Raw genomic sequence first — 23272 nt, 5'->3', positions numbered from 1 at the left:
TTAGTGTCCTTCTAAGAAGAGGAAGAGAGACCAGCACATCTCATTCTCTCCCTCTCTCTCTCTCTCTCTCTCTCTCTCTCTCTCTCTCTCCTATGTGAGGACACAAGCAAAAAGTGGCCGTCTGCAAGTCAGGAAGAGAGTCCTCACCAGGAACCAAATCTCCTGGCACCCTGATCCTGGACTTCCATTCCTCCAGAACTGTGAGAAATAAATGTCTACGGTTAAAGCCACTCGGTCTGCGATGTTTTATTACAGCAGCCAGAGCAGCAGTCTTGGAAAGATGTATTCTAGATGAAATAGCTTTGAGGTAGAAGAAGGCCATGGCTGTGATGTGAAGTATAACTTTTGGCGTGTTACGCATTTAGATTTCAGGGTTGACCTGTTGCAGCAACTCGCATCACCTCACTTCTAAAATAATGCAGATAATACCAAGTGTACAGGGTGTTGTTAGGACTGGATTAGATAATCACTGTTAAAAGAAATCCTGTGTGTGGTCTCACTCAAGTAACTCAAATTCAACAAGTGCCTAAATTGCACATTCTACCTACCTGGAACTGTGTTGGATGCTAGAGATTCAAGCCCCAAAAGCCTGCCCTCAGGGACGTTTTAGTCTAGCAGGGCAGACCTGTAAACAGACAGATTACTATACGTGGCGAATGTCCAGTCATTGGAGGGCACACAATACACAGGAGGGAGTGGTTAATTCTGGAGGATTCAGGAAAAGTGACACCAAAAGGGTAGATGGGTAGCTCTCTGAGGAAGAACCAGAGCTTGCCAGGTTAGAAGAGGCAGAGGCCTGCCCCAGGTGAGATGGGTTTGGTCATGAATGGTGGGATGTGCTTAGTAAGGAAGGCCCATTACTGGTCTTTAGAACATTCATCTAAGCCCTGGGATTCCCAGATTCCACTCCCTATGGGGATGGGTCACTCCCAGTGAGCAGGCAGGACTGGCGGAGGTCTGGGAAAGCATGAAGTTCTCATTTGCTGGCGGTAAAGAAAATACAAGTTTTAATTTTTTTTTTAAGGCCATAAAAAACTGTCCTGTGTTTTTTTTTTGTATTCACTTTGAAGGGACCAGCGGTATCCGTGTCTGCCTCCCCAGGTGGACTGTGAATTCCTAGGGGACAGGGACAGACCTGGTCATGTATGCCCCCGGGTTCCCAAAGCCCATGTCCTAGTCTGTGGCCAGAGCTCCTCAAACCCTGTTGAATCCAAAGGAGCGTAAAGCTCACCTGGTTCCCGGGCTGCAGCGCTGGACAAAAAAACTGAAGGCCCCTCCGGGGCCTGCATTCCTGAATCTCCATCCGCGGACGTGTCAGAGGCGGAACTGAGGTTCCTCTCCCGGGGACCTGGGGGAGCGCCTGTGTCGGTCCACGGCGCCACCCCGCGGCCAGACCCGGGAACTTCATCGTCTCGGACTGTGGGAGCCCACCCCCCACCACCACCACCTTGCCAGTAGGATCCTCCTCATTCCCACGGTTTTGAGGGAAATAGGAATCCTGAGCTGGTCAGCCTCAACCCCACCTCCTTCCCCCTATGAAGGCTCTGAGAAAGGACAGGCAATGCTTTGACCTCCATTGTTTTGGTCCTTGATCCCTTAAGCCCCTGTTTGCTAAGGGCCTATTAAAGGGAGGTCGCTGTGACAACCCAGTTAAGGACGTGGACAGATGTGGGTTTGATCCCAATTAGCTGTGTGACCCTGGGCCTTGCCTTACCTCACGGAGCCTCAGTGTGCCTCTCTATAGAATGCGGATTATATAACTCACAGAATTGCTGTGAGGATTACAGGACATAAGCTGTGTAAAAGAAGCCAAGGATCTGTGAATGGCACGTGGCAAGTGCTCGACAAATATAAACACAAGCGTTTGTGCTCCTATAACTCCACTTGAGTCTTGCTGCGAGACGGTGAGGTGGACGTTGATATTATTTCCATTTGAACGGAAATAAAATGGAAATGGTGGATCCAACCGCTTAAGGGACCTGCCCGGGGCCTTTCGGCAAAGGGAAGGCCAGGACTTGAACCCAAGCCTTGTTGTTCTCGCCAGCTTTCCAGGCAGCTTCTGAAAGAAGAGATGCAGAGGGCAGAGCTGCCAAAGATAAGTTGGGGGCAACCCAGGAGAGGAAGAAAGAGTAGCTGCAGAGCTTGAGTGCAGCATAGACCTGCTCCACTCTCTTGTGGATGTTAGACTCTTTCTGGAAAAAGTTTTAGTTTAAGAGATGGTCCCGAGAAGCACCTGGCCCTGTCAGGACACCTGGGCTCTGGTCCCAGCTGTGACTGGGTGACAGTGCGACGTCCCCTCCTCGGCAAAATGAGCGAGGGGCTTGGCCAAGACGTCTCTCAGGGACTTTCAGCTCCCAACCTGTCCCTGGACAGCCTGCCTTGCAGAGACCCTGTATGTGTCCAGGGTCGGGGGTCATCACCGTTGGCCCTCAGAGACCTCGGATGGAAGGAAAGGAGGACACAGAGCTCTGGCCTGGGGGGTGACAGATGGAAAGAATAACTCAACTCACTCTCATGAACAGGAGATTAACATTAATCCTCGTTGGGACTGCAGGGCTGGGCCCGAAGAGGCCCACACAAGCGGCCGGGGGAGGAGCAATGCTTGGAGGGATGCAGGCGGGGGAGCCGGGCCCACTGACTGGGGGGCAAGATGAAAAGAATCAGATGAGCTGAGGCTTCGAAGACCAGCACTGGGCAGAGCGGGAGGAGAGACAAGTGCTGGGAGACCACCTCTCTGGGCTCAGAAAGACCATGCTGTGCTGTGTACCCAGTCCTCTCTGGGAGGAAGAGTGGCTGTTTTTTTTTATTGCTTTGCTTTTTGGCTGATGTTTCAAACACGAGCAGGCCAACTGGGAGATGTAATCACGGGCCTTTCATACATGCCTATCAATGGCAAGATGAATGGTTTGGGCGGTGCTCGAATCATAAATAACAGCAGCATATCGGGGCAAAAGGAAGAGAGAGAAAAGCAAGTGAAATAAATCTATTGGGACTCCAGGGCCATCTTTCCTAGGAAAACATCAGGATGAGAAAGGCTTGATTCCTATGCCAGACCGAGAGCCAAAATTCTGAACACTCTTCACGTGGCACCACAGGAGCAAGGTGTTGACCTTGAATGGCTTCAGGACATGCCCACGTCTGATGCACACTTGTGTCTGACCCTCCGGTGCCTGGCACAGAACACACTCTGATGGTCCAAATGGACGAAGGACGGGGGGCAGCAAAGCCTGGTGACCAGACCCTGAATCTGTATCTTTCTAGCAGATTACTGAATTTCTCTAAACCTCAGTTTCCTCATCTGTAAAATGGAGACAGTAATAAGAGTGTGGTTGTAAATAGTAACTAGAATATCGCACACAAAGCCTAGTGTACAGTGAGCACAGTGTCAGTGCCTCTTTGTTACTGCTAAGGACTGAAGGAAGTAGCTGGAAACTGAAAATCCATCCCACATGCCACGCTGGTATAATTTTTTCATACCACAGAGAGATACAGGCTGAGGAAGCACTGGTGACGATGATGAGGGAGGCGTTATGCTGGGGTTTGGGGCTCCCTAGCCACCCCTGTTCCCCTCTTTCCTCTCTGCACTCCCCCTCAGACTCGGGGAGGTGTCCGCTGATTCAGGCTGCAAACGTGGCAGACACGCAGCCCATGGCCCCCCTCAACTCTGGCCTCTGGGAGGGTGGGGTGGGCAGAGCTGTCTGTGATGATGCTGGCCCAGGAAAAACAAACCCCAGACCCCGAACCTGCATTGACCCCAGGCTGAAGGCCAGCTTCCCCTTGGCTACCACTTCCTTCCCCTCCAGGGTACCCCGTCCCCAGTGTGTTCAGCTAAACGAATGGCAAGCTTTTGGGGGAGCCAAGCTCTGCCCTTAGGAAAAAACAATTCCTACCTTCTCTCCTCTCTGTTCCAAAGGGATAGCTCTGCCTGCCACAGAGAGGCAGAAAACCATGAAAACCATCAAGGAATTTAATGGGGTGAGATATTAGGCTTTGCATGAGAGCCCAAGTTCCAGGAGCACCTTCGAAGGAAATCTTTCTTTCGGTTTGGTGCCTCCTGCCACCCGGCTGGGGTGCCCGGAGGTCTTCAGCCGCTTCAGTGCCCCGCGCTCCGGGGCCAGTTAGTGCCAAGCCAGCCAAGCTCCTCTCCACATGAGGTGCTACCACAGATGCCCCCGCCAAGGCGCCCACGGCGAAGGACTGTAGCTGCTTCTCAAAGGCTGCTCAGGCTTGCGTGGGCGTGAAGTCGGTGGACAGGACCAACTCGGGGCATCCGAGACGCCTGATGAGACCAAATGCAATCAGACACTCTGACTTCTCTCCGTAGACGCTTTGGGCTCCATCTCTCAATAGCATAACCAGGGAGTCCGGACCGGGCATCTCAGGCACGGCATCCAGCACTTAACGCCTAAGGGGCTGAGGCAAAACGCCATCCCAGGCGCCACTGGAGCGTCTCCAGTGGGAGCTTGCAGGGCTTGGCAAAGTACCCATGAGTTACTTAAAGGGACATCAGGACACTGGGACTCCAGGGCCATTAGATCTTGGAAGAAAGACAAGTTCCTGACCAGAATATTCAGAAATTAGAAACCAGGCCTGTTTAAAACACACACACAAACACACATACACACAAAAACCTTAGGTCCTGCTAATTCATAACACCCAAAAAGAGCGACATTCAAATTTGTGAAAAGTCAGTGAGCGGCAAAAATGTCAGAATCTTAGAAGTGGAAAAAAACCAAAAGATGCCTGTTCTGGTGATTCTCAGACATGATCCCACGAATGGCCTGTGTTGGAATCACAAAGGGAGCTTAATAAAAATTACAGATTTCAGGGCCACCGATGCTCAGAAATTTGTGTTTTTATCAAACTCCCCAGGTGCTTCTGACAACAACCAGGTTTAGAAACCACTGAATCGATCTGCTGCACCTGCAACTTTCCTGTGGACGTGAATCCCCTACCGACTTTCTTCAAATGCAAACTCGTTTCAGGAGGTCTGGGGTACGGCCTGAGACCCTGCATTTCTAATGCTGATGCTGCTGGTCTCAGGACCACATTCTAAGTAGCAAGACAGGATAAAATGTGTGTATTTCTCAGACAGAAAAGACATGTCGAGGTAGAAATGTACCTTTCAACTATTCATGGGTAAGGAAAGAATTTATTAGTACAGGATGCTTGTGAGAGATACAAGCGGGCGGGCAAAGGAGTGGTGCCCTGAGAACTTAGTGGGCTACAGTTTTATAATCAAAGGAAAAGTTGGGGGGAGGGGAAGACCACCTTCTTCCTCATTCTTGAGTAGGCGTCACCGTTTCATCATTGGTTCCTCCCGCATGTCGGGCAGGGGAGTTTTCTTGGTCCCTACATGGTCAAGCTGGGACTGTCATGGCACAACAGAAATAAGCAAAAAGGCAAGTAACGTACACTAATATATGATAAACCATCTCAGGTTTCAGTCTAATTTCATCTTTTCCTTGTATTTTTGTTTTTAGTGTGCACAGAAGAGCATGTCCTAGGATTCATTAACTTACTGACCTCACTGGGCAGGATGTGGGTCTCACGTTACCCTTGTTTTGTTGTTTGGGGGCATGTCTCATGCTTCTGTTGCATGTTTTGTTGCTAAGCAAGCCTGCTTTCTTGAGTGATCATTCATTTACAGGGGACTCCCATACTTGTTTTGTCTACTCGCAATCCCCCATGGGATTAATTATTTAATCACCTACTTTGGCCCTTTTCTCTGTCCCTATCAATATTACCGAGGAAACGGATACACTGAGCTGCAGGCATGGGGGAGGCTGAGAGAGGAACCCCTGAGTTCGGAGGAAAACAATGAGGTGGGTGGGGACGAGCCAAAGGGAGCTGGAAGCTAGTTGGGCAAAAACGACGGGAGAGTCGGCCCTAGAGCCAGCAGAACATCTCCACTGGGGGATTTCCTTACCAGACAGGAGTCCTGGGACTTGTTTCCTAACGATGGCTGCAGGCATACAATGGGGAATAGTCAGAACCATGCCAGGCGGGGCTCACCGAAGGAGAAAGGCTCTCCGCAGAGACACCCCACCCCCGGAAGGACAGGTGGCAGCGGCTGGACCATAGCTGTCCCCACTTTGGCAAGATCAGTTTCAGAGTCAACACGCCAACTACTGGGACTTATTCCAGTAAACTCATCAAGCACCTCCCCATACAAGCGTGCACATGCGTGCGCCCACACACATACACACACACACACACACACACACACCCCTTGGCTTCTCAAAAGTGGCACCATGAGAGAGTCACCTATTCCGAGGGCTCTACCCCTGGGGCACAGCTTTTGTTCAGCGCTTGCTGCAGCCCTGCCTTAGCTGCACCTCTTCTGCCTCGGGGCTTTGCACAGGCCTTCCTGGGATGCCCACGAGCAGATTCTGCCGTTCTAGACCCTGTGCAAACCTGGAGGTGCAAGGAAATGAAGACTCCCTGGGGTAGCCCTTGCCCAGGAGGAATGAGAGCTGATGCAGAGATTCCCCTCTCCTGGGCCTCATGTGGACCGTGCGGGGTGCCCTTACTGTCCAGCTGTAAGGGCATGTCTCCACGGGTGACCAGCTAATAATGCAGGCTTCATCGGCTCTCACTCCTTCTCCAGTTCCCTTTGCCCCGGCTCTGCATTCCCGTTCCCTTAGGTCACTTCCTAAAACAAACTACCTGCCCGTAAGCCATCCAGGCTCTGCTTTTGAGGAAAACCACGCTCACACACGCCTCAAGCAATAGCGGCTAAATCCTGCAGGGCAAGGGAGGAGAAGGCTGGAGACTTCAGAGAGGACCCACAGTGAGCCAGAATGTTCGAGGTGCTCCCTAAAGCCAGCAGCCCCTGCCCGAGGCTCGTGCAGCAGTGCAGGGGTGTTCTGAGAACAAATTATGTCTTGTCCAAAAAATAATTTAAGGTCCTCTGTGAGATGCTGGAAACAAGAGAAGGGAAGCTAAAAGAAATGAGGCTTGTTTAGACTGGAGAAGAGAAAGCAAAAAGGTTAATAACTGACTTCCTAAAAGTAAACTGCTTGTTCTCAATGTTAGCCCACGGAAGCAGGGAGGAGGGGAGACAGGCTGAAGCTGGGGCTAAAGGGCTAGGTCGCCCATCAGCATGCTGCCAAGGGGGAGATGGCATCTTCGGGTGAAGTAATGAGCTCCCCGTCATGGGAGGCATTCAGCAAACTTATTGGGGATAATGTGTATGGGATTTATCTTTTAGATGAGAGCTTTTCAAGTTGTTTCTTCTCTAGGCCCCTCTTTAAAAATCACGGAGCCTTTTCAAAGTAGGATCTTGGGAGTAGGGGTTTGCCCCAGAAGAGAGAACATTGCTTGATCTGTAACCTCATAAACTCCCCCAGTCCAACAACACACACACACACACACACACACACACACACACACACACACACACACACACACACACACACACACACACACACACACACACACACACACACACACACACACACACACACACGACTGAATTGTATTCCACTTCTGATGTTATTCCACAGCAGGCGGTTTTCTCATGAGGTCTTGGCACCACCTAGTGGCTCCTTAGTCCATTACAACATATACTGGGGATAGATGGTATTGTAGTTTGAACACAAACACCCTCTTTGATTAAGACATCGATTCAACAAAAATATATTAAATACAAGATATGGGTGAGGAATTCCCTGATGGTGCAGTGGTTAAGAATCCGCCTGCCAATGCAGGGGACACGGGTTCGATCCCTGGTCCAGGAAGATCCCATGTGCCGCGGAGCAACTAAGCCCGTGCACCACAACTACTGAGCCTGCGCTCTAGAGCCCGCGAGCCACAACTACTGAGTCCGCGTGCTGAAGCCCGCGCACCTACAGCCTGTGCTCCACAACAAGAGAAGCCACAGCACACCGCAACAATGACCCAATGCAGCCAAAAATAAATGAATGAATGAATTTTTAAAAAAAGATATGGGTGAGGGACTGTGCTAGAATCTGAGGTGCAAAGGTAACCAAATAAGACATGGTCTCCCCTTCGTGAAGCTCACAGCCTAATGGAAAGACAACAAACAAGTAAACAACAAAATAATCATTACACATCGTGCTGTCATCAGGAAATAAATCCATTGTGTGATAGAAAATAACGTAGGCAGGAGCGGGTCTCCCTGAGAAACATCAGGCCAAGCTCAGCAGGACGGGATGAGAGGGACAGGGGTGCAGAAAGCATGGGGGAGGGGTGACAACATTCCATGAAGGCAAAGCACAGCACATGTCTGGTGGCATCAAGAGCCTGGCTGGTCAAGGAGCCTAAAGGTCAGTGTGTTCAATGCAAAGTGAAGAGGACGAAGCGGGGTGCAATGAGGCTGGGGCAAGGACCTAGGAGTGGTCCACGTTTGTAAACACTTCCTTAAGCGAAAGCACACGGGTGGTTAGGGTGGGTTCTTCCAGAACAGTACCTGGTTGAATTTTAATTTTAGAAAAAGAAGAAGGAAAATGCCATTATGTGAACTTGGCCGTTTGCTCCAATGCAGCAGGACCCCATCCGGGGACGTCAGTGACAGCTGCATGCCCTGCTGAAGACAGCCTACATCTATCTGCTCCTCCCTGCATGATAAGCTGATAAGCTTCTGTGTCCTTGGCTAATTGCATTGAACCTCATATTAAAGTCTAGAGCACGGGTTCTCAATCCTGGCTGCAAGCCACCTGGAGCTCCTAAGAATCCTGAAGTCAGGCCACACCCCTGACTCGTGAAGTCGGCATCCCTGGGGGTGGGCCTGAAGTAGGAGATAGGCCCCTGGACCAGACAGCTGGTGTTTGTCAAATGGAGCAAAAGTGAAGTTTTGTCCTCAGCCAGACGAGAATGACACCCGTTTCCCTTCCTTCATTGATATGGAGGGAATGAACTAGCCGTGGGGAATTTCTTGCAGCAAAAATAGAAATGAATTTTCCTTTTCCTGAGAGCAAGGGAAAAAAAGGGAACAGTGAACAGACCAGAGGAGAAACATAACCTGGCCTGAAAGAGTTAATCACTCCTAGTTTTGTTTTGTTTTTTAATAAATTTATTTATTTGTGGCTGAGTTAGGTCTTTGTTGCTGCACGCGGGCTTTCTCTAGTTGTGGCAAGTGGGGGCTACTCTTCGTTGCGGTGTGCGGGCTTCTCATCGCGGTGGCTTCTCTTTGTTGCGGAGCACGTGCTCTAGAGCGCAGGCTCAGTAGTTGTGGTGCACGGGCTTAGTTGCTCCGCGGTATGTGCGATCTTCCCGGACCAGGGCTCGAACCTGTGTCCCCTGCATTGGCAGGCGGACTGTTACTAATCCGTCGTGTCTGTAACTAGATTTGTACTTCACAAAGCTAACCTCACTCCCTGACACTATGTAAATTACTCTGCACCTATCACCCCTAACTCTGTGTGAGTTACATCCTGTGCCTATCACTCCCTAACCTTATTACACCCTGGTGCTTACATTCCCTATGCCCCCTTCTAACAAATCGCCCCCTTCTAACAAATCGCCCCCTTCTAACAAATCACCATTTCAGAGAGAAGGTTGCCGGCCGATAAACCAGAGACAAACGGACCCAATTACCAGAATACCAGACCCAAGTTACCGGGCTGCCTGATGCCAGCTATGACTGTTTTGAAATAATGCAAAGGAAAAAGAATACAAGGCCTTCACTACTCTGATCCTTATCACATACCCCGGACTGCAAGCCCCGCGTATAAAATCTTCTCCGATTCCCCGAGGAGGGAGGCGCAGTTCTTGAGGCTCTAGCCTGCTGTGTCTTCCCTTCTGCCTGGCAGAAAAATAAAGCCATCTCTCTCATCCTCCAAAACCTCTGTCTCCCTATTTCTGTTCGGCAACGGTGCACAGAGAAGCCGAGATTTCGGGAACATCACCTGCCACTGGCCGGGGAGAAAGAACTCACCCTGGGCAGGTGGCAGCCGAGACAGCAATGCAACATCGAGTACTAACTTCCCATAAAAGGAGAATGAACATTAGGGTCACGATAAGCTCCATAAGGAACTGACAACATGCACTTAAGCGGCGCACGTCCTGCGTGGGTTTCTTATACATTATATATTGCTGATGCTATTTTCCTTAAAAGAAAACTGCCGACATACATCTCGATGCCTAGAAGGATATGCACCAGAAAGGTAACGGCCTACAACCTGGATGGTGAAAATCCAGGTGACTTAAGTTTTGTGATGGTTGTTGCTTATCTGCATTCTCTAGGTTTTTATGATGAATGTGGATTATTAATATAAAAACATTACTTATGTACTATTTTTAAAGAGCAGAGCATAATCACACAGACAGAATTCTGTTTCATGCGCAATTCAGGCGTGTAGCTGGTCTCCGGGTGCTCAGCTCACAACCTGGCTGCTCAGGACACTTCCTGACCGAGTGAAATCTCTGCCGCTCAACCAGAGGGCGGGAGCCACACTGTCCTTATTCGGTTGCTCGGCAGACACCCAGTAGGATCACCATAAACACGTCCATTCATTTCATTGCTATAGAGAATAAGGCCATTCCTATCAGTCTTTTTCACAACAGAAATGGACACTTTCCTGTTTATCTACTTATGCAAATTCTGTCACACTGTTTTGCAAGGTATATTTCACGAAACTAGCATTCTTCGGACAATAGGTATGCAAAAAAAAAAAAAAGTGGTGGTCTGTGAAAGACAGATTTCCTTCCTATCGGTATTTGCAGAGCCTCAACTATACAAATATTCATTGTGGATGTGCAATAGGAGGGTACAGTATATGGCCTTCCCCAAATTTATGTAGCCATGAAACACTTTTTTCCCAGGAAACATCTCCAGGGACCAGTGCTCCCAGGAATGTATTTTGGGAAATGCTAGTCTATCCTCTTAGCGCATAGTTCTTTGAACTGCCACCACAAAGCAGAGCAATTGTGCCCTGTCCCCCGTGATGAGGGCAGGGCGGCAGGGCCCACGCGGGGTGCTGTACGGAATGAGACAGTGACACAGCTCGCTCAGACTTCTGTCATCAAGCGAGCTAAGCCACAGAAGTGGCTTAGAGCCTAGAAAATAAATGAGGAATGGCCCATCAAATATTAACAACCAAGCACCAGGTGACATTTTAATTTATTCTGCTTACAGAAACCAAAAAAGAATTATACTATTTTTTTCAGTCTCATCTGCGTTGGACACAAATACTTTAAGAGGCAGAGTGAGAGGGAAAATGACAGATGTTTCACTGGCTGCTGTAATACTGCTGTATCTCTCCCCAACCTGTCACTCCCAAAGACAGTCACTGCCAAACGCTATTGCAGAAACACAATGCATTTACGTCAATAACACCTAACTGTACATTTAAATAAAAAATTAATACTAATCCCACCTAAGCTCTGCTAGAAATGTATGGCAGAAAACGACGGAGTAAGAGTATGAGTGAGACATATGAGTGTGAGTGCACAGCCACTAAAAGCTGATGAGCACCTAGCTTCCCTGCAAGTGAAAAAAAGCAGTGATGACGCCACTCTTCCATATGGGGCAGGATGAGACCCCTCTTTTATACCCTGCTCAAAATGTCAGGTGGACAATGGGACTGCATGAACGTTTAAAAGCAGCTCGACATTTTAGCTATCACCTTGCAGAGGACATTGCTGCACTGCACAGCCGCACTTCCCAAAGTATCCTTGAAAACAGAATTTGGGGCTCAAAAAGATTTATAAAATACTATAAAAAAAAAAGATACTATAGACTATCATCCACTTCTTGGAGAATCACAATATACATTATCACATGGAAGGTTCTAGAAGTCCTTTAAAAAGAAGTGCTTGGGCTTCCCTGGTGGCGCAGTGGTTGAGAGTCCGCCTGCCGATGCAGGGGACACAGGTTCGTGCCCCAGTCCGGGAAGATCGCACATGCCGCGGAGCGGCTGGGTCCGTGAGCCATGGCCGCTGAGCCTGTGCATCCGGAGCCTGTGCTTCACAACAGGAGAGGCCACAACAGTGAGAGGCCCGCGTACAGCAAAAAAAAAAAAAAAAAAAAAAAAGAAGTGCTTAACTGTATTTATTTATTTATTTTTGGCTGCACTGGCAGCAGGGGCTACTCTTCATTGCGGTGCGCAGGCTTCTCATTACGGTGGCTTCTCTTGTTGCGGAGCATGGGCTCTAGGCACGCAGGCCTCAGCACTTGTGGCATGTGGGCTCAGTAGTTGCGGCTCGCAGGCTCTAGAGCGCAGGCTCAGTAGTTTGTGGCGCACAGGCTTAGTTGTTCTGCGGCATGTGGGATCTTCCCGGACCAGGGCTCAAAGCCATGTCCCCTGCATTGGCAGGTGGATTCTTAACCACTGTGTCACCAAGGAAGTCCCGCTTAACTGTATTTAACCCAGAATTTCCCACTCTGTCCTTGGACTCTTTTCCTTAGGTAACATACTTCATAGAACATATTTTGAGAAATGCTCCTCTATGGCTTTGAAAAATTCTTTGCAGAAACAAAGCACAGAAAAATTAAGTAACTCCTGGAATCATGCGCTGGTCAACAACACAGAGGACGAGTGGTCATAAAACCACAGACCACCACTCTAGTTCCATCTCAACACTTTTGCCATAAACTGAACCTGCCTGAAAAGAGGCAACAATACGTTTTCCACGATTTCCTTCTTTATGGTGTAAAGCGTTGGGCATGCTGATCACAGTACAGAATTTAACGTGGCCCACAGGGGCCCATACTTCATGCACAGAGACCAGATGTTTCTAGTCTTTCCCACTTCTGTAACAATCAAATCATTAAACAACCGTCGTCGCTTATCACATGACCACAAGATTTTTCAAATAGACTTGACAGCCCTTTGTTCTTGAAAGGACACAAGAAAACAACAGGGCTTCTAATTATTTTCAGCAAGAATTACACAGACCAAGAAATCAAAATACAAAAGCTTTTGGCTATATATGCCAAAAAATTTTAAAGTATTACAGCAAGGACAGGGAAAGATGGAAATCAAGGACATTACTGGAATGAGGTAAACATTTCATCCATTTGCATAAATACATAATTTTTTAAATTCTCGTTTCCAAGGAATTTAACATGATATATTGAAACGGAAGACAGCAAAAACAACTCTCCAGTTGTTGGACTTGGCAAACACAGTTATTATCTGTGCCAGGATGTAAACCGACCTCACACCTCAATAACGATTCTCGCAAATCGATACTGCAGAGAGGCAGGCGGCCTCAGCAACACGAGACCCCTCTCCACTCCTGGCTGGCTGGACAGCATATCCAGCAAGCCCGTCAAACTAACAAACCCCAGGGCTTCCCCACAGCCGACAGCCATGGAAAAATCTCCCTGTGTGACAAAGCCAAGGAGAACTCTGGAGCAGTGAGAAGTCACAACCGGGAGAGGGCCTGACCACAAGCCCAGGGTCAGAGGCTGCTGTCCAGCTGCAGAGTCCCCCTCTGCCAGGCCCTCAGATGCAGCACAGCCTCGCTTCTGCCTCTTCTCTAGTTTCTTCTTCTCCTTCTGTTTCCGGATCTGGCTCTTGAATGGGTCGCTATGCTTGGGCTCCTGGGGCCCACAGTACAGCCGATCCTGGCTGAGCTGGAGGAGGTCCTCCTCAGCTGGAACACAGATCATGGTGTGCGGCTCGGGGCTGCCCTTCCTCAGCAGGGACAGCCTGACCCACACCAGGGCCTTGGGGAAGCAGTCCAGGATGGACAGGCAGGCCTCTCTGCTCAATTCTTGCTGCCCTGTGCCAGGAGCTCGTGGGGCTGCCCGACTGTTCCCAGAACTGGGTCCACACCAGGCTGACAGCTGCCTCAGTAATTTTCTACTCCTGCATGAAGTGGGAGACACACGTTTTGAGGATATTTTGTTCAAGGGGAAAATATGCAGTTAGAAGACTGGACATTGCTGGAGTTCATTCGATTTTTTGATACTCTATGGGGGGAAAGGATCAAAACTTCGATTTTTTAAAAATCAAAAATACACATTTGTGTAATGATATTTTTCTTTTTATGTGTCTACTACTCTGAGACTCAAGGATTAAAGGTTTCAAGTTGAAGGCAGAGAAAAATGAGACAGTGGAGTAGAATCTATGGCTATATTCACAGTGAGAGGATTTGAGTAAAAAGGAACTGATGTTTTGATGAAAAAAGAAACTCTAAGGGACACTTATCTGAAAAGTAAGAAGGAAGGATATGAAATTACAGAAAAATAAGTATAAAGCAAAGGGGTGGCACTCTTTTAAAATCAGAGCACAGAATAAAGGGTTAATGATAAGCAGAATCGGATAGCCTGCAGCAGCACTGAGAGAAGAACACATTTTACACAGTAACCTCTGTGATATGACACTATCACAATGAATGGGGATCTAGTCGGCCACAAATGCAGGTCATTCAAAAGCAATGGGAAGAAATCTAATTCAACGATTTAAAGAATGCTTGCAGGGGTTCTTCATTACTTAAGATCACAATCGTGAGGGGACTGCTTTGTGAGCAAAGACTAAATAAAATAGGTCATAAACTGCCCTGGTTTAGGTCTATTCATTTCGTCAGTGAGCATCATGCCCCAAAGCAAATGTATGTGATTTAGCCTTTTCCCTGGGCCCTCTATGATTCACTGGCTTTCCCTTCCAGAAGGTCCATAAATTCACTTGGGCTTTGTGTAAAGGAGCAATGATAACTTTTACTTCCTGGTCAGTATCAAAAAAACAGACAATCCAAAAACGTACCCGGAAGTCGTGTGCGCTTACCTCAGAACACAGAGGAGACTGCCGGTGGCACCCTGGCCCACTACCCGCTCCGTCCCCGCCCGGGCTGGACCATCTGTGTCCATCACTCCCTTGGGCTCGCTGGAGTCGTTTAGGGGTGTGCCCTCGTCATCAGACAGCTGTCGAGTCCTTCCAGGCATGGGAGCACAAGGCACCACATCTCTCCTCAGGCTACTCTCCTCACCACCTGGAGAGGAAGCTGCAGACGATGCGTCTTGGGCCTGGACTCTTGATTCCCAGTCTCGAGTTAACTGCTCCCAGGGACAGCAGAAAGGTGCCAGGGTGCCAAGCTTAACGTAGTTGGGCCGTTTTGCCGGAGGGCGTCTAATGGAAATCAAAGAGGAGAACCAATTTTGAACAATTTAGGATGGACAATCAAAATAACCATGGCCACCGTACTCCATCTCTATTTTAAAAACAAACATACAAAAAAGTTTTCTAAGAAATACGATTTTAAAAAATAATAATAACCAACTCTAGTGGCTGAGCGTTTCTGTTTTCTTTGGTTTTTACTGTAATAGATGATGCGCCCACGAAGTCACCCTACGTGCCTCACTCCGGGGAGCGCCACTCCTGAAGAGCTGCAGGTAAAGGGTGCTCCTGGAGCTGTGCAGTGATGCCCCTGAATACTCACAGGGTTTGAAGTTCAAAAGGTGCAGAAGGGGGACTTCCCTGGTGGTCCAGTGGTTAAGAATCTGCCTTCCAATGCAGGGGACGCAGGTTCGATCCCTGGTCAGGAAACTAAGATCCCACATGCCATGGAGCAACTAAGCAACTCTGAGCCCACACACTCTGGAGCCCTCGTGCCCCAACTAGAAAGCCTATGCACCGCAACTAGAGAGCCTGCATGCCACAACTACTGAGCCTGTGCATCACAACTAGAGAGAAGCCCGCACACCACAACTAGAGAGCGCACCACAACTAGAGAGAAGCCCACGCGCTGCAACACAAGATCCCACGTGCTGCAACTAAGACCCGATGCAGCCAAAAATAAAAAAAAATTTTTTTTAAAAAGGTACAAAAGGGGTGATGGTGAAGTTTCTCTCTCACCCTTGACCTCTGGTGACCCAGCTGTCCTCCACAGAGACAATATCATCATCTGTTTCTTATATATCCTTCTAGAGACATTTTATAAACTTACAAGCAGATATATACATATTTCTTTTTTTACCCATTTTACACAAATGGTGGCAAACCGATCCTGTACTCTTTTGCTTAACTTTATTCATTTAACAAAATATCTTGGAGGTCATTTTATATTAGCACATCAAGACATCCCTCACTCTTTAGCACAAGTCTTATCCCACTGGATGGTTTATACCTTAAGTTATTTAGACAGTCCTCTCCTCGAGGACATTTTGGTTATTTTCAAGCTTTTGCTTCTACAAACGATGCTGCCATGAATGACCTTGAACATGTTGTACAAGTATATCCACAGGATAAAGTCCTGGGAGTGGAAGTGCTAAGGCAACGAGTATTATTAGCACTTGCAATTCTGACAGATATTCCAAACTGCCCTCCACATGGGTGATACCAAATGACTCTTCCAGCAACATGTAAGTGAGGGAGAACCTTCAAAAAACCACTAACTGGTGGGAACCAGGGCCTGCTCTGGTATGTAATGACCCCAAGAGGTAGGGAGCAGCCTGGCCATGGGCGCTTCCGGGCTGGGGTACTCTGTGGGAGTCCCAGCCTGCACCCTCAGGCTGATGGTCTCCTCGGGGACAGGCCCAGGCATTCCCTCCCCCGTCTGTTTCTTACTGTGTGCTATGCCCTAGGACCTCAAATGGAAATGAACCTGTGCACTTAATCAGAGGTTCAGTTTGAGCCTATATTCTGGAGACTGAACCAAATGTGTTCTGGCCTCCTGAGAGGGGCAGCTGGTGAAAAACCCTCTCCGGGTACTTGCCTCACCCAGAAACTTTTAAAAAGAGAGACGGGCAGTTTATAAAAAGAGAGGCAAAAAATGGTGAAAACACTTAAGAGTACCCAACCTCACTTGTAAGCCAACAAACAAAAAATGAGAACGGTAAGATGCCATTTTTTCATGTATGTTTTGTCAGTATTAAGATTGGTAAGGACTTCCCTGGTGGCGCAGTGGCTAAGAATCCGCCTGCCAATGCAGGGGACACGGGTTTGAGCCCTGGTCCGGGAAGATCCCACATGCTGTGGAGCAACAGAGCCCATGTGTCACAACTACTGAGCCTGCGCTCTAGAGCCCGCGAGCCACAACTACTGAAGCCCATGCGCCTAGAGCCTGTGCTCCACAACAAAGAGAAGCCACCACAACTAGAGAAAGCCCGCATGCAGCAACAAAGACCCATCGCAGCCAAAAATAAATAAATAAATAATTTTTTAATTAATTAAAAAAATAAAATAAAAGATTGGTAATAGCCCATGTTATCGAGTCGTGAGGGAAAACAGGCACCCTCGGAATTAGCGGTAAAATTCTACACTAATACAAAGAGCCATTTGCCAATGGTACGTCAAATCCTCAAAGCATGCAGCTTTTTTTTCTTTTTAACTAGAATCTTATTTATGAGATTGAGCCTAAGGTCCTTCTTTGCCTTCTTTCCGCTACAGCTCCTCTCAAGTGATAACTCTTTCCTTTTCACACCCCACAGGCCTAGGGGTGGGCACATTCCTCCTGATGCCCCCAGACCGCTTTTCTTCTCCTTCCCGCTCCCCTGAAGCACAAGCCATCAGATAAACCACTGGCTCTCCCTGCTCAGCCAGGGCCTCGGTCAACTCCCCAGGCACCCCATTCCCCGCCACTCTGCCTTCCCCTCCATCCCGACCCATCCTCAATGGCTTCAGCAGCTACATATATCATCCTTCTAGTACCCTGGCCCACCAGAAACTTCTCACACCTTTTACTTCCCCCCACCTCAACCACCCACTCTCCTGGTCACACCTTACCTTTTGGTCACTGCCAACACTTGCTCCACCTTAAAATCTCAATTTCAAGTATCCTTCACTCAGAATGACGCCTCCTATGTTGCCTGCCCATTTACCTCTCCATGGCAACAATTCCTCAACCACTGGAACTTACGTTAAGTCCCCTACATACGAATGAGTTCCGTTCCAAGAGCGAATTCATAAGTCCAATTTGTTCGTAAGTCCAACAAAGTTAGCCTAGGTACCCAACGAACACAATCGGCTATATAGTGCTATAATAGGTTTATAATATCAATACTTTTCACACAAATAATACATAGAAAACAAACACACAAAAAAAACATTTTTAATCTTATAGTACAGTACCTTGAAAAGTACAGTAGTACAGTACAACAGCTGGCATACGGGGCTGGCATCGAGTGAACAGGCAAGAAGAGTTACTGACTGGAGGAGGGAGAGGAGGTGGGAGATGGTAGAGCTGAAGGACCCTCAGCAATAGGAGACGGAGGGCAAGCTGCAATCTCACTCACGCCTGACGCTGATGGAACACATGTTCACATCGTTGAAAGTTCGCAACTTGAAGGTTTGTATGTAGGAGACTTACTGTATTCGTTTACCACTTCATCACTGCTCACTACCGACCTCACATCTCTCTCCTTGGAAGCCTAGATGCCACAGTTCCTAAGAGACACTTAGGAACTAAGTTCTCCTAAGAGAACTTAGTCACTCCCTTTACACATACCCCCAAGTCCCTCCTCCGGCAAAGCCCCTGCTGGTTACATTCAACCCTCCACTACCCCACGCCAGCACCTCATTGGCAGAACGTGGCTGGGGAAGAACATGCAGTAGTCCCGAAGGGTCTCACTATCAACACAACTTAAGCGGACTCCTACATTTCTTACAAATCTGATACGTTTCTCCAGTCGATTCTATCTTCCACTCTCCCAGAACACTGTTTATATCAATTCCTCTCTCCTCAAATCTCCAACAGCCTCTCTCCCCCTTACTCCTAGATGATAACCTTGCCTATTTTTCAGAGAAGACGGTCACAATCAGACTACTACCCAACCTCTGCGCAGAGTCTAGCCTACCTAAATCTGTATTCACATTTTCAGAGTCAGCCTTCCAGCCTTACTAAAAATAAGACTGATCTTATCTTATCTTATAAGACTGATAAGCTAAGCCTGATCCTAAGGAATGCCACTCCTCCCCTTATGCCCTGGATGCCACCCCGTCTCCTCACTCAAGGGCTTTGCTCTGGCCATTTTAGCCTCCCTCCCCTTGCCTGGATCCCTCCCACTAGTGTAGAAACACGTACTTCCATCAAGAATAAGCTCCACAAGGGCACAGCAGACTTTGCCCGTCCTGTCCCCTGCTGCAGCCTCAGTGCCTAGAAAGGTTTCTGACACATGGCAAGTTCTAAGTCAACATGTGCTAAACGAATAGATCAGACAAATACGTAGAGATACAAATGGAAAGCTGTTCACAGAAGCACAGAGCAAAGATTCAGAAAGAACCTACAGGGCCACTGATAGATCACAGGACAGCCATACTGCATTGGCAAACGACACCTCACTGGGCAAACCTGGCCCACTGCCTGTTTTTGTATGACCCGCGAGCTAAGAATGGTTTTTACATTTTTCAATGGTTGAAAAAAACACAAGAGGGAATTCCCTGAAGGTCCAGTGGTTAGGACTCCGCGCTTCCACTGCAGGGGGCCCGGGTTTCATTCCTGGTTGGGAAACTAAGATCCCACAAGCCGCGCGGTGCAGCCAAAAAAAAGAAAAAAGGAAAGAAAAAAACACAAGAGAATAATATCGTGTGGCACATGAAAATGCTATGAAATTCAAATAGGATTGTCCATAGCGTGAGCCTGGAACACAGCCGTGCTCACTCATTTATGCGTCCTCTGAGGCTGCTTTCATGCCACATGGCAGAGTTGAGCAGCTGCCATGGAGACCAAAGGGCCCACAAAGCCAGAAATAGTTATCATCTGGCCCTTTACAGAAAAAGTTTGCCAACTCTTGGTTTAGAGTCATATTTATTGATATGGGAAAACTTTCCATAATACACAGCTAAATGAAAAAAGCAGGTTTCAAAATAGTAGATGTAATACAATGCCTTAAAAAAAATTTGTGTCTATGAAAAATTTACATACATAAAAAAATCGAAAGGGTGAGAAATAAGTATTACTGTCAATTATTATTTAACAAGCATGGAGAAGCCCCTGCACGCTATGGGAGGCGTAGGATGTACAACACACAATGGCTGCCCTCAAAGGGCTTGTAAACCAGCAATCCAGGAACGTATCCCCGTTCACTCACTCACTCATTCATCCATCATTCAAACAATAGCTGGAAAGCCAAGCCAACTGTGGCCAAGCCTGTCTCTAGAGTTGCAGCCGTGCACAGGAGAGCACAACTGTGGAGCTCACAGTCAAGGAAATACAACATTCAATTAGTCACCCATTCATCAGTCAACAAAAAAACAGGTATTAAGGCCCACTGTGCACTAGGCACCGGCTAGATACTGCAGATGCCACAACAAACAAGAGAGTTTTTGTGCTTCCCGAAGTCTACAGTTCAGTAGGAAATACAGGTGCCCTATGTTTCCTTTCCAGAGTATAAAGGAAATAAAGCCCCTCACTGGCCACTCCTCCAATGGAAAAGAAAAAAGTCTAGATGGATAGATACCAAAATGTAAAAACAGTGCTATCTCTCTGGATAAAAGGAATACACCAGTTTATAAAGTATTTTTGTATGTTTCCATACTTTCATTAAAATTCATAAGTATGTACTCCATCTATAACCATTACGAAAGACACAATTTCCATTTTGAGGAGGCAGGGCTCAGTAGCGGGAATCAATTAACAAGCGCCCGGAACTCAGGTCCACAGCTTAGGTGTACACCACCATCAGTGAAGCAAATAACAAAGAGAAAGGCTTGTAACCTGCATGGGCTATAAAATCTAGATATAGGGCAATCTCCTGACCTAAGTAACATCTTCTTAATTATGTCTTGGGAATGTTGACAAGTCTAAGAACTCCACATTATATAGTAAGAGTCCCTGAAGCCAGGACAAACACGATTGTTCAATGTGTCTTCCCCTTAAGACATCAAACTAGGGACTTCCCTGGTGATGCAGTGGTTAAGAACCCACCTGCCGGGCTTCCCTGGTGGCACAGTGGTTAAGAATCCGCCTGCCAATGCAGGGGACACAGGTTCGAGCCCTGGTCCAGGAAGATCCCACATGCTGCGGAGCAACTAAGCCCGTGCACCACAACTACTGAGCCTGCTCTCTAGAGCCCGTGAGCCACAACTACTGAAGCCCGCGTGCCACAACTACTGAAGCCCACGTGCCTAGAGCCCATGCTCTGCAACAAGAGAAGCCACCGCAATAAGAAGACCGCGCACCTCAACGAAGAGTAGCCCCTGCTCGCCGACTCTAGACAAAGCCCACACTCAGCAATGAAGACCCAATGCAGCAAAAAATAAATAAATTTATTTAAAAAAAAAAAAGACATCAAACTAGAGAAGCCAGTTTCTTACCTTTTGTACTTTTCAAGAAGATTCTTAGCTTGCTCTTCAGCAAAGAGGATCCCAGCAGGGCAGTCTGGGAAATCACCTGGGACATTAGGTGACCTTTTATACTGAGAATGCACTACAGTCTCTTTTAATCCTCCAACTCTTGCACCTCGATAGATCTAAAAGAAATGCCAGAGAGATCCTGTCACTATACCAACTTAAAGTGAAACTGCTAAATTCTTTGTATGGAGAAAAATGGGAAACCTAAATACCCATCAAAAATAGAATGGACAAATACACTGGGGAACTACCCCATGATGGGTTACCATACAATAGTAAAAATGAACGAAATAGAGCTTCACCAATCAACATGGAAAAATCTCAACGTTGAGTGAATATTGCAAGTTGCAAAAGCATTTATACAAGGAATAAAGTTTAAAAACATGTCAAATATAGCTATTTTATTTTAGGATATACACACACACTTAATAAAGCTATAAAAACATGCATGACAGTGACAAACACCAAAAATAGGACTCGTGATTCCTTTAGAAGGAGAGAGGGAAATGGGATTGGAGAGGGATACACAGAGCGCTTCCAATGAACCTGTAATGTCTTATTTCTTAAGCTGGATGGCGGGTGAAAGGTACACAGGTATACCTTCTGTATGCTTAAAACAGTTCATAATTTTAAAGTTAGATTTAAAAATATTCCCACTCCTAAACGATTAACTGAATGTCCTTTGCACTATGTATAATCACTAAAATTAATTATCTGCCTGAATCTAATGGTCTTACATGTCATGTCCTTTATGCTTTCTAGCTCAAAGTAATTATTTAACCAGGAAAAAAAACACACATTAGATTTTTAATAAAATTCTTCGCTGCAGTTAATAAAAGAGGAATAAATGGAACAGTACGTAAAAAAAAAACTGTATTCTATACATCTATAAAAACGAAGTCTTTTGGCTTTTAAACTGTAACAAATTTCAAGTAAAGAAACCTCAACATTTTGTTGCCACTATTATTCAAAAATCAGGCCACTTTTAAAACCTCAAAAATTCAAAAAATGTCAGCACAACTCTTAGTAATGAAAACCGGGCTCCAGGGACTCTATGAAGTATCTTATATCCAGGATTATAGCTCAAAGGGCAGAAAACTAGCACTCAATTTCTAGGTCGTGCGTAAAGTCAGGAACATTTTCAGTGCTTGGCATTCACTAGGAATGTATTTTAAATGTTGTAACTGTTGGTCAGAATCGAAGAGTAACTTACAAATGGAATCCAGAAAGCCATGCCCCAGCCCTTTGGGAGGAGGACATCCCAGCCACTTCCCCAGCCTCGCTGGTCATCACCAGTCACTTTTCCTGGCTGTTGAATCAAAAGTATAGGAACCTTGGATTCATGGGGACCTAAAAAAAGCTGTGACCCGGGCACCAGCAATTCACTCCTCTTCCGGTTTAAATCCTGAAGTGGAAGAAAATAATTCAAGACAAACAACCCTAGTCTTCCGGGAGATCCTACTGGGTCTCCCTATAAGCAGCTTTAGAAAGTTCAATGCTCTTTTAAAAAGCAAGAAAAAGGTGTTCTCAATAAATAAATGTGAGCCATTTTAAGTACAAGGTATTTCTCCCAGGATGATTTTCCTCTATACAAGTGCTTTGGTAGAAAATGCCAAATTGTCTTAAATTAGAATATACTAAGTGATTCAAAGTAATAAAATAATATACATTCATTCTGCTAATTCCTTATCTATCAGGATTAATCTTACATTGTGATACTCTGTCCCTACATTTATTTTGGTTAAGATTGGTGGTCATGAAGTAAAAGGGCTATAAACAAGAACTTCTCAAGGAGGGGCACGTGGGAAAATACTCCAGCTTTTAAGAAAATTTCTCAGCAGGTCTTAAAAGAGAAGATGCTATAAATGATCTATTAAGTGGACTGCAGGGAGTGGATAACAACATCCTTGCAGTCTTGCCAGGTGGAGACAGGCCTGACGCTCAATTGAGAAGACTACACAGGAGACCACCTCCATGCTACGAAGTCTAACTCACGAATGCCCTTCATGCATGACCAAGTCCCGAGTCTCCTTTGTTTACCTTTGGTCAAGTTTCCACTACCTTCTACATAT

General features: G+C 47.0%; 1 protein-coding gene across 5 annotated transcripts in view; it reads right to left on the bottom strand.

The window, feature by feature from the left end:
• Window positions 1-5139: 5139 nt before the first annotated feature.
• POP1 (POP1 homolog, ribonuclease P/MRP subunit) overlaps window positions 5140-23272 on the bottom strand; it is a 45061-nt gene continuing 26928 nt past the window's right edge. For 3 of the 5 annotated variants that reach the window (XM_060128057.1, XM_060128059.1, XM_060128058.1), the window contains exons 13-16: window positions 22414-22605; window positions 21165-21319; window positions 14700-15041; window positions 12001-13781 (exon numbers count right to left, since the gene is read on the bottom strand). In XM_060128057.1, the coding sequence (XP_059984040.1) occupies window positions 13127-13781; window positions 14700-15041; window positions 21165-21319; window positions 22414-22605 (1344 nt within the window). In that variant the 3' untranslated portion in view covers window positions 12001-13126. Of the gene's footprint in view, window positions 5372-12000; window positions 13782-14699; window positions 15042-21164; window positions 21320-22413; window positions 22606-23272 lie in introns of those variants that run through there. The other 2 variants (XM_060128061.1, XM_060128060.1) reach the window with 2 other exon arrangements.

This window comes from Lagenorhynchus albirostris, chromosome 17 (assembly GCF_949774975.1).
Source record: "Lagenorhynchus albirostris chromosome 17, mLagAlb1.1, whole genome shotgun sequence".
NCBI classification, from domain to species: Eukaryota; Metazoa; Chordata; class Mammalia; order Artiodactyla; family Delphinidae; genus Lagenorhynchus; species Lagenorhynchus albirostris.
Note: the sequence above shows the minus strand (reverse complement) of the source record. Positions and strands in the feature narration are given on the sequence as shown.